The 12,194-nt window shown below is 42.2% G+C and overlaps 1 protein-coding gene across 9 annotated transcripts in view; it reads left to right on the top strand.

Annotated features, from left to right (window-relative positions):
• The window catches only part of LOC126997489 (probable 3',5'-cyclic phosphodiesterase pde-5), a 164,627-nt gene that overhangs the window by 111,345 nt on the left and 41,088 nt on the right, over positions 1-12,194 (top strand). For 7 of the 9 annotated variants that reach the window (XM_050858592.1, XM_050858594.1, XM_050858593.1 and 4 more), the window contains one exon: positions 11,512-11,643. The exons of the other annotated variants lie outside the window; for them this stretch is intronic. In XM_050858592.1, coding sequence (XP_050714549.1) covers positions 11,512-11,643 — 132 coding nt within the window. The remainder of the gene's footprint in view (positions 1-11,511; positions 11,644-12,194) is intronic. 9 annotated transcript variants of the gene reach the window in all.

The following is a 12,194-nucleotide window of genomic DNA, read 5'->3' on the forward strand; positions in this document are numbered from 1 at the left end:
CTCCTCCTCCTCCTCCTCCTCCTCCTCCTCCTCAATTCCTTCTTTCTTCTTTTTTCTCTCTCTCCCTTCAGCAAGAAAAAAGTTGTAATCTGAAAGGAAACTGCGAGGAGAGGAACGAAAAGAGGAGAGAGATTAGACGAGATAAAATGAAGTGGATGATATAAAAAATGAAGAAAATTGTATATGGAGAGGAGGAGCAGGAGGAGTAAGAAGAGGAGGAGGAGGAGGAGGAGGAAAATGTTTTTAGTTTCCTTTTTATCCCTTTTTTTCTGTAAACACACACACACACACACACACACACACACACACACACACACACACACACACACACACACACGTTCGCTTAGTCCCTCCATGATAAAGAGAAACCATAACTCTCGCGGGACTTTCAAACTTAGCTCATTAAAAAGTCAAAACACACACACACACACACACACACACACACACACACACACACACACACACACACACACACACACACACACACAGGGTAGGCGGTGGCTGAAGTGGTAGCGTGCTGGGCCCACATTCACCACGTGATGGACGATACGAGTTCGAATCCCCACGCTACCACCTGGGATTTTTCAGTCACCGCCGAGTGGCTTAAAACTACCCACATGCTGTCCTGAAGACCACCCATCAACCCGGACTCTAGAGGAAACCGTCCAAGAATCAAGAACGAATTCCGGGGGGCAGCATGAGCCAAGAGAAGATGGCGCCACTATAAACACTTGTCTGCGCCATGACGGGCTGGGGCCGAATACCATCCAGGCCCCTCAAGCAAGCCTACCGGCGCAAAAGGCGGAGACGTAAACACACACACACACACACACACACACACACACACACACACACACACACACACACACACACACACACACACGTCACAGCTGTCAAAGGAAAACAAGGAAAATTAAGTTAGGAAAAAAAATCTACTACTTTGGTCAGCTTTTTTTTTTTTTCTTTCCCGTAGTTGTTAATTTTCTGTCCTATTCAATCAACAATCTCTCTCTCTCTCTCTCTCTCTCTCTCTCTCTCTCTCTCTCTCTCTCTCTCTCTCTCTCTCTCTCTCTCTCTCTCTCTCTCTCTCTCTCTCTCTCTCTCTCTCTCTCTCTCTCTCTCTCTCTCTCTCTCTCTCTCTAAATACCTTTCTCATACGTTCTACACACACACACACACACACACACACACACACACACACACACCAAGCATCAATATTTCGTTAAAAAAAAATCCATAGAAAAATATATTCACAAACTCGCCACAAAAAAATCATAAATGAGTCGCCCCAAAATATCGCCGCCGCTGCCTCTGCCGTTTTCTTTTTTATCTCTCTTTCTTTCTCTCTCTCGCTCTCTCGCATCCTCCCCCTCCTTCATTATTCCACTTTTATCGTTGAAAGAAGAAAATAAGGAATACGCCGTTGATAAGAGAGAGGAGGAGGAGGAGGAGGAGAGAAGGAAAATGGAAAATATTGTATGTTAGTGTAAGGGGACAAGGAAAAAAACGAAGATAAAACGAAAAGGAGAAGAAGGAGGAGGAGGAGGAAGAGAAGGAAGTTTAAGGAAAAGTAAATAAAATAAAGGAGGAAGAGACGAATGGAAATTATAAAAGTAAGAGAACAAGGAAAAGGAGAAATATTAAAACGAAGAGGAGGAGATAGAGAAAGAGGAGTAATATATTAAAGAAAGCAGAGGAGTAAAGGAAGATAAATAAAAGAGAAACAGAGAGGAAGAGAATGGAAAAAGTAAAGGAAATAAAATAAAAACAAAGAGAGGTGAAGAGGGAGAGAAAAAGGGCAAATAAAAGAGAGATAGAGAGAGGAAAAGAAGGGAAAAAAGTAAAGGAAATATAAAAAAAATAAGAGGGGAAGAGGGAGAGAAAAAGGGGAAATAAAAAGATAGAGAGGAAGAGAAAGGAAAAAAAGTAAAGGAAATATAATAAAAAAAGAGATGAAGAGGAAGAGAAAGAGGAGAAGCAAAAGGAGAATCGGGAGAATGATCAGAGAAGGGAGGATAACGAGAGGGGAGAGGAGAGAGAGATAACGAGGAGGAGGAGGAAAAAGAAGAAAAAGAAGAACTAAAGGTAATTGATATTGTAAAGGAGAAGAGAAGCAGAGAAGAGAAAACACGTGAAGGAAAGATACTAATGAGACACACACGCACACACGCGCACACACACACACACACACCCACACACACCCACACACACACTTTATTATGGAAGCAAAATTTAATCTGCTCCATAATCCACGGCCTCCAGAGAATCATAAATTAGTAGAAATTGGAAACATATATATTGGTAAAAAAACAAATTATTTCTTGCCTTGCACAGAATAAAAAATAATAGACCTTCATTAAGTACGATTAGGGAGCCAAAAGACAGAATAAAAATGTAAAAAGCAAAGTTGAAAAAGTTAAAAAAAAAGGTTGAAAATTCTTCCATACTGATCATACGTTTCTCTCTCTCTCTCTCTCTCTCTCTCTCTCTAACTTTTCCCATTTCTCTTTTATATTTAATTTTACTTCGCTTTTAACCCGGTCTCAGTTTTCTGGGAACCTCTACATTTTTTTTTTCTCTTTTTCCTCCTCCTCCTCCTCCTCCTCCTCCTCCTCCTCCTCCTCCTTTGCCACATTTACTCTATTGTCCTTTCCCCTCATGAGAACAATCTTTTAACCCGCCTCCTCCTCCTCCTCCTCCTCTTCCTCTTCTTCCTCCTCCTCCTCCTACTCCTCCTCCTCCTCCTCCTCCTCATTCACATCCTACGCAGTTCCCTTTCCTTATCTTCATTCACTTTTTTCATTTCTCTTTTTCATCTCTTTTATCGTCTTCTTGCTCCCCCTTCCTCTCCTCTCCCCCTTCACGTTCCTTCTTATTCCTTTTCCCTCCCTTCGTAAGCTTCTTGTCTTTTATTCTTCTTTGTTTTCTTTTCTTTTCTTTCATTCCAGTAACTTTGATGGTTGTTTGTTTGTTTGTTTGTTTTCCTCGGCTATCTTCCTTTTCCTCTGTTCCTCATCCTCGTTTTTCTTCTTTTCCTCTTCTCCTTTTCACTTCCTCTTCGCTGCCGTCCTTTCTTCACTAATAATTTTCTTCCTTTCTTTTTTTTTCTATTTGTGTTACTCGTTTCTCATTCTCCTCTTCTCCTCCTACTCTTCTCCTATTTATACCCTTCATCTCCCTTTCCTTCCCTTTCGCTATGCCTTCCCACCCTTCTTTTCCATTTCCTTTTTAATTTCCTTACGTTATAAATTTTTCCTTTCCCCTTCCTCTTCCTCTTCCCGACCCTCTTCCACCCCTTCTTCTTCTTCAGCATTCTCTTTTGTCTTTTTCTCCTTTCCTTCCAATATTCGTTTTTTCCTTCCCTCACAACCTCGTCCGTATAGTCTTCCTCCTCCTCCTCCTCCTCGTCCTCGTCCCCCTCGCCATCCTACCTTCCCCATTTCCTCACGGCCTTACTTTACCTGGAATTAAACTTACGTAACGAGATTTTACTAACTATTCCGCTCCCCAAACCAGAAGAGCTAATGGGATTGGGGGGGTCGCCGGGTCACTGATGGGGAGAAACGGCAAGAGACAGACAGACAGACAAACAGACATGAAAGCAGACACACAGATACACAGACACACAGAGATGGGAGAGGAGAGAGAAGAAAGACCGAGAGAGAGAGGAGAGGGAGTGTGCAAGGAAGAAAGAAAAAAAAAAAGGGAAAAAAGAGAGGCTGCAGATGGGACGCAAGCAAGAGAAGAAAATTTGAGGAGAGAAGGGGAGAAGAAAAAGAGAAATATACGGAAGTAAAAGAAAGAGTACCTTGAAGAGAAAAATAAGAGGGAAGAAGAATGGAGGACTAAGAAGAGAAATAAAGAACAGCGGAGGAGAGAAAAAGGTGATCTGAAAAGTAGAGGGAAGGAAAATGAAGAGATAAGAAGAGAAAGAGAAATTTAAGGAAGGGAAGGAGAGAAAAAAAGTAATCAGAAAAGTAAAGGGAAGGAAAATCAAGGAACAAGAAGAAGGAAAAAGTTAGAGAAATACAAGAGAGAAAAGGTAATTTGAAGAGAAGTGGAGGGAAGGAAAATGAAAGGATAAGAAGAGAAAAGGGAGTTAGAGAAGCAGAGGAAAGAAAGAGGAAGAAACACGAAGAGAAAAAAATAAGTTAGAAGTGAGAGAAGAGAGGTAATGTGAGGAGAAAAGTGGAGGGAAGAATAGAGTGATAAGAGAGAGATAAATTTAGTGAAGGAAATTACAGGAAAGAGGTTAGTTGAGGAGAGAAGATAGGAATTAGAAGAGAAAGTTAAGGAAGAAGAGGAGAAGGTTAAGGAAGGAGGAGGAGAAGGAAAGGAAGAAAGAAAGGAAGATAGGAAATAGAAGAGAAAGTTAAGGAAAAAGAAGAGGAGAAGGTTAAGGGAAGAAAAGGAGAGGGATAAGAATGAGACAAAGAGAAGAAGAAAGAAAGATAGGAAATAGAAGAGGAAGTTAAGGAAGAAGAAGAGAAATTTAAGGAAGGAGGAGGAGAAGGAAAAGAATAAGACAAAGAGGAGAAGAAAGAAAGGAAGATAGGAAATAGAAGAGAAAGTTAAGGAAGAAGAAGAGAAAGTTAAGGAAGAAGAAGAGAAAGTTAAGGAAGAAGAAGAGAAGGTTAAGGAAAGAGGAGAAGAAGAAAAAGAATAAAACTAAGAGGCGAAGAAAGAAAGGAAGATAGGAAATAGAAGAGAAAGTTAAGGGAGAAGAAGAGAAAGTTAAGGGAGAAGAAGAGAAAGTTAAGGAAGAAGAGGAGAAGGAAAAGAATAAGACAAAGAGGAGAAGAAAGAAAGGAAGATAGAAAATAGAAGATAAAATTAAAGAAGAAGAAGAGGAGAAAGTTAAGGAAGGAGGAGAAGAAGGAAAAGAACAAGACTGAGAGGAGAAGAAAGAAAGGAGAATAGGAATTAGAAGAGAGAGTTAAGGAAGAAAAGGAGAAGGAAAAGAATAAAACTAAGGGAAGAAGAAAGAAAGGACGACAGGAATTTGAAGAGAAAGTTAAGGAAGAAGGAGAAGAGAAGGTTAAGGGAAGAGGAGGAGCAGGAAAAGAAGAAGACAAAGAGGAGAAGAAATAAAGAAAGATACAAGAGACGGTGAAGGCTTTGTGAAGGAGAAAACAACCTCATGTTTTTGACGGCGAAGGTTCTTTGTCAAACTGGTCACATGATCTCTCTCCTCTCTCCTCTCTTCTCTCTCTCTCTCTCTCTCTCTCTCTCTCTCTCTCTCTCTCTCTCTCTCTCTCTCTCTCTCTCTCTCTCTCTCTCTCTCTCTCTCTCTCTCTCTTCATCTCTCTTCATCTCCCTCATCTATCTATCATCATATATCTTCCTCCATCTATCTATCTATCTTCGTCTATCAATCTCCAATTCTATCTATCTCCATTTCTACGTCTATCACTATTTATCTATCTATCTAGCTATCTCGTGTTTCATCGTTATTATTATTATCACTATCATTCTCCCCATCACTATCACAGCCATCATCCTCCCCATCGTCACCTCTCGTTATCAGAGCCACACGCGCCGTTATCTCCGTTATCGGGGCACCCTTAAGTGGCCCTCACACACGCAGTGACGTCAGCAGCTTGGAGAGACGTGATTGGCTCTCAGGGTTACCAATCAGGGCGCTGTTATTGGCGTAGTTTTGTCTTTTTCTTCAGCATAAACGTTTAGTGGGACACCGTTGCCACGACCACGGATCAAACAATCTCCTCGTCCTCGTGTTCCGCCTCATTTAGCGCAGAAGAGAGGAGGGAGCGGTAGTCTTTGAGATCGTTTAAGTCCACCTGAAAACCCACCATTATTGTTTCTACCAGGGTACGATAAGGCTGCAAAAAACACGGTGTCTCACTTTACCGAACTATTGTTTCTCTCGTTTTCTGCTTCATTTAGCGCCGAGATGAATGAACGGAGGCGGTGACGGTAGTCTTTGAGATCGTTTTAGTCCACCTGAAAACCCACCATTATTGTTTCTAGCAGGGTACGATAAGGCTGCAAAAAACACAGTGTCTGACTTTACCGAACTATTGTTTCTCTCATTTTCTGCTTCATTTAGCGCCGAGATGAATGAACGGAGGCGGTGGCGGTAGTCTTTGAGATCGTTTTAGTTCACCTGACAACCCGGAGTTATTGTTTCCCGCAAGGTACGACAAGGTTGCAAAAAACACGGTGTCCGACTTTACCGTGCTGTTGTCTGGGGCACCTCGCTGACAGACTGGTGGGATATACGTAAAGGAAAGTGGGAATAAATAGCTTAGGGGTTATAACTGAAAGATAGATTGAACACACACACACACACACACACACACACACACACACACACACACACACAAGGTAGAGGGATAAGGGGCTCCTGATGACAGACAAGAGGAGCTTAGGCCAAAGGAGGTCATAGGACAGCTGAAGGTAGAGTATCATTTTCATGCTAATGGTTTCCGAGCTGCTTAGAAAATCCTTCACAAAGGCCCTCACAAAGGCCTTACAAAACCCACTCTCCGCAGATGGATGCCTTGTGTGGAGTGAAGGGAACTGAAGGAGAGCAATTGAAGTGGCTGTATTTCACTATTAAAAAGGAAAAATAAATCTAGCCCACCTACATACACCGACAGAGACAGACATACACAGACACATATAGCAAGACAGACAGACAAAGGCGAGGGGGGGAAAAAAGACAGCCAAAGAGAGAGGAGTGTGCATGGAAGAAAGAAAGAGAAAGAGGGAAAAAAAGAGAGCTAGAGGCTGGGGATGGGACACAAGCAATATAATCTGATAGTTGAGCCATTTATTATTCTCCTTCTTGTGTGGGTAGACTGTTTACGGTGTCCTCTTCATGTACTGACGTCCCACACACGGTCTGGATTTCGATTTGATTCTATCCGTCACAACAACCCACAATAACTGAAAGACCCAACCAACTTCTTCTCCTTCCCAACACTGGTCCTAAACTCTCCTTTCTGATGCCCCTGTCAATGGATTTTTTGCATTTTCTTTCCGTTTTCCCTTCCTTTTTTTCTTTTTCTTTCCTTCCTCGCCTTCGTCTTCGTCCAAACAGTGTGCTCCTAAACCCCCATGATGCCCTTTTAATGAATTCCTAGCCTGTTCCATTCCTTCCTTCCTTCCTTCCTTCCTTCCTTCCTTTCTTCCTTCCTTTCTTCCTTCCTCGTCTTCGTCTTCATTTTCTCCCCATTACTGTAGTCGTAAATACAAACTGATCGTTCCCGCCGAGCATCGTTAATAAAAGGGAAAGGATATTCAGTTCTGTGTAAAAATAGGAAGCGAGTGTCTCATGGGAAGCTTGCAGAGGAGGACGTAAACACCTCGAAGTGGGAATCAGCCGCCGAGCGCACAACACAAATCCCTCCCGACGATGATGCCGCAGGGTACACTAACAAGCGACGTCCGTGGGATCAAAAGGGAGTCGTACTGTGGTGTTATGTGTGGGTTTAAGACGTTCTTCCCCCCCCCTACCCCTCACCCCCGCACACACACACACACACACACACACACACACACACACACACACACACACACACACACACACACACACACACACACACACACAGTCAATTCTATCAGCGCCTTTCCTTCCACTCATTTCTCTCTCTCTCTCTTTCCCTTTTACCCTCCTCCTCCCTCTTTCCTTCTCCGCTCCCACATTTCCTTCCATACTTCTCTTTGTCTCCTTGCCTTCTACTCTCTTCCTTTCCCTCTCTCTCTCCAACTTTCCTTCCATCCCTCTCTCTCTCTCCTTCCCATTTCCTCTCTCCCTCCTTCTCTCCCTCCTTGCCCTTCATCTTTCCTTCCATCCCTCTCTCTTTCTCTCTGCTTCCCTTTTCCTCTCTCACTCCTTCTCTCCCTCCCTGCCCTTCACCTGTCCTTCCATTCCTCTTTCCCTCTCTCTTTCCACCTCCGCCCACAACCTTTCGTTCCATCCCCCTTTCTCTCTCTCTTACGCCTTTCCTCTCTCCCTCACCACCACCACCACCACCACAGGTACACGTGCGCGGCCTTACGGTAATATAAAAGGACATTGGAGCACTAACAAGGTACTTCAAGGGGAGGATCACTCGTGTATTTTTTTTTTTCCCTCGTCTACTCTTGAGGCTCCTTGAGTGGGGCGGTCTCCAGGCAACACACGACACACACAGGGCGGGAAAATAATGATAATAATCCCTCAGACTGCCATCACTATTATTATTATTATTATTATTATTATTATTATTATTATTATTATTATTATTATTATTATTATTATTATTATTATTATTGTTGTTGTTGTTGTTGTTGTTGTTGTTGTTGTTGTTGTTGTTCCCGCCACTTCACTTCCTGGCTTTCCACCATTAGGAAATATCAAGGTTATTATATTCGTGTAACATTTTTTTCCCCTCTAATTTGTGTTCACTTTTTTTTACTATGCTTCAATAATGTCCTCCACAGTAACATATGCTGCTTCAATATTGTTTTTCCTACTCGTGTAACTTTTTTTTCCTCTACTTGTGTTCATTTTTTTACTATGGTTTAATACTGTTCTCCACAATAATATATGCTACTTCAACATTGTTTTTCCTCTTCTTCTTTTTCTCCTTCCCAGAACTGGTCCTAAACTCTCCTCTCCCTGTCGATGGATTTTTTTGCATTTTCTTTCATTTCTTTCCTTTTTTTCTTTTTTTTGTGTTTTTCTTTCTTCCTTCCTTCCGCCCTTCCTTCCTCGCCTTCGTCTTCGTCCAAACAGTGTGCTCCTAAACCCTCACGATGTCCTTTTAATGAATCTCTAGTCTGTTCCTTTCCTTCCTTCCTTCCTTCCTAACTTCCTCTCTCTCTCCAACTCTCCTTCCATCCCTCTCTCTTTCTCTCTCCTGCCCTTTTCCTCACTCCCTCCTTCTCTCCCTCCCTGCCCTTCACCTTTCTCTCTCTCTTTCCACCCCGCCCACAACCTTTCGTTCCATCTCCCACTCTCTCTCTCCCTTACTCTTTTCCTCTCTCCTTCCCCACCTCCCTCCCTTCCTTCCTTCCTCGTCTTCATCCCATTACTGTGGTCCTAAACACTACTGATCCCCATATATTTAATTCCTAGCCAGCTCCCTTCCTTCCTTCCTTCCTTCCTTCGCTCCACCCTTCCTTCCTACCTCTCTTTCTTTAAATGTTTTCCACCAACTACGAGATGGATAACCTTCAGAAGACATGATAACACGAGTAGTTGAAGAGAATAGGGTGTTAGATATAATAAAAAACACAAATATAGAAATGAAAATATCTGAAAAGTTGAAAACACGTAAGCATTATGGAGAAAGTTAAGTGATATTTGCGTGAGAAAGAATAATATTTTCCTCACACTTTCACACACACACACAAACTTTCACACACACGCACACACACACACACACACACACACACACACACACACACACACACACACACACACACACACACACACACACACGGAATAATTACCTTGTTTTTGCAATGCTCGCCTGGAAAGTGCAGTCATTTTGTTTTTTTCTAGTCCATGAAAAAACTCGTAAATGTTGCCTGTTATCTCTCCGAAACGGGCAGCATTTTCCTCCTCTTCCCATCATCATCATCATCATCATCATCGCCCACGCTCCGCCAATCATGTTGTTTACCTTTCCGAACTCGCTGCACTTAACTGTCTGATTGAGTTTCTTCATCAATACACTCCGCTCCCTCTTTCCTAATTCCTTTTTTTTTTACCATTTTCCCTGTATTCTGTTATTCAAGTCTTTTATGATTGTTTTCTTATGCATGACGTGATCTGTTCCTGTTCATTAGAGATCACATGGAGAGCGAGTAGGCCCGTTTTTTACCCCAAGGCATCTTTTAAATCTTTCCCCAGTATTTTCTTGTTCAAACCTTTCACGATTGTTTTCCTATGCATGACGTGATCTGTTCCTGTTCATTAGAGATCACATGGAGAGCGAGTAGGTCCGTTTTTTACCCCAAGGCATCTTTTAAATCTTTCCCCAGTATTTTCTTATTCAAACCTTTCACGATTGTTTTCCTTTGCATGACGTGATCTGTTCCTGTTCATTAGAAATCACTTGGACAACGCGTAGTTCAGTTATCAACCTCAAGAGAAATTTTTAACTATTTCCCCGGTATTTTCTTATTCAAGCCTTTCACGATTGTTTTCCTATGCATGACGTGATCTGTTCCTGTTCATTAGAGATCACATGGAGAGCGAGTAGGTCCGTTTTTTACCCCAAGGCATCTTTTAAATCTTTCCCCAGTATTTTCTTATTCAAACTTTTCATGATGGTTTTCCTATGCATGACGTGATCTGCTCCTGTACGTTAGAGGTCACATCGATAGCGTAATAGTTTAATCATTGACCTTCCCCCTCAAAGCAACAAACTATTTCCATGACATTACTCAGATCGCCAATGACACCTGTTACTCGTATTTCTCTATTTCTTCCTTACCTGATCTTTTTTTTTTTCACTATGGTTCGATAATGTCCTGCACAATAACATATGCTACTTCAATGCTACCTCGATAATGTTTTTCGTCTTCTTCTTCTTCCCAACACTGGTCCTAAACTATCCTCTCAGATGCCCCCTGTCAATGGATTCTTAGCTATTTCTTTCCCTTCTTTCCTTCTTTCTTTCCTTCCTTCCTTCCTTCCTTTCTTTTTCCTTCCTTCCTTCTTTGGTCTTCTTCCCAACACTGGTCCTAAACTATCCTCTCAGATCCCCCCCGTCAATGGATTCTGAACATTTTCTTTCCCTTCTTTCCTTCTTTCTTTCCTTCCTTCCTTCCTTCCTTTCTTTTTCCTTCCTTCCTTCTTTGGTCTTCTTCCCAACACTGGTCCTAAACTATCCTCTCAGATCCCCCCCGTCAATGGATTCTGAACATTTTCTTTCCCTTCTTTCCTTCTTTCTTTCCTTCCTTCCTTCCTTCCTTCCTTCCTTCCTTTCTCCCTTCCTTCTTCTTCTTCCCAACACTGGTCCTAAACTATCCTCTCAGATCCCCCGTCAATGGATTCTTAGCTATTTCTTTCCCTTTTTTCTGTCCTTCCTTCCTTCCTTCCTTCCTTCGTCTTCTTCCCAACACTGTGCTCCTAAACGCCCATTCCGTATTGATCTGTTGGGTTACTTCGAGCTGTTTACGATAACCGCAATCATTCATTACCTTTTACATGCACTTCATACACTAGTAGATTCTTATTATTAGGCACAATACGTCTTTTTTTTCCTGTGGGTTCATCCGATCTTTAGCTCTGCCACGTGAACATTTCTAAATCATTATGCTCAACGATTTTTATTCTAGTTTTGGCTTTTTTCTACCGCATAGGAACAAACACTTAGATTTTTTTTTCCTTTTTTGATATGAGGGTAATAAGTTTCTTTCTTTAATCTAGTAGCGTTCGCATTCACCCTAAAAAGAAAAAAACAAGAAAACAACGACATGACCAAATTATTTTAAGTAACAAATGATATTCTTCCCTCAACTCAGCTAACCATTTTTCTGTTTTTCAAGCGGCTCCAGTGATTCTCGTCTCCTCTTCTCTTTCTTTCGATTCCACTACTACCACTACCAATACTACTACTACCTCTGCTACCACCACCACTACAGCCGCGTCCAATAGAGCGTCCCTTGAGCGAGTGGCAAGTAAGTGAAGGCAGAGTAGATAAGGAGAGGCGTGATGGTCTGTGTGTGTAGAATTTGACGCAGACTCGTGCACTCCTATCACACACGTTTCAAAAGTATCTGTTGCCACGCGAGGGGTCTCATCACGATAAAGAAACACTATATAGCAAGGCCGAGGCGGAGAGGTCTTCCAGCCAGCTTGGTTCTTGGGTTCATGACGTCATTGTTCAATCAAAGAGAAAACTGAAGAGGTGACTAATTAATAAAGTATCGTGAATGTCGGTATCGTTACAGAAAATCATTAGACTATAGGGAAACAAAATTGTCGAGTCCGTTTTGGCGTTGGCTCCCGCGGGTCCATTTCTCCCCTCTGCTCTGCCACACAGTCTCAACACCTATTTTTTCCTCTCATATGTTACCTATAGCTTACATATGAGAGGAAGAGATAGGTGTTGGGACTGTGTGGTAGAGCAGAGGGGAGGAATGGACCCGCGGGAGCCAACGCCAGACCGGCCTCGACATATTTGGAAGACGATAGTAATAATGGGTAATTGTAAAAATATAAATGAATA

This window comes from Eriocheir sinensis, chromosome 12 (assembly GCF_024679095.1).
Source record: "Eriocheir sinensis breed Jianghai 21 chromosome 12, ASM2467909v1, whole genome shotgun sequence".
Taxonomy (NCBI): Eukaryota; Metazoa; Arthropoda; class Malacostraca; order Decapoda; family Varunidae; genus Eriocheir; species Eriocheir sinensis.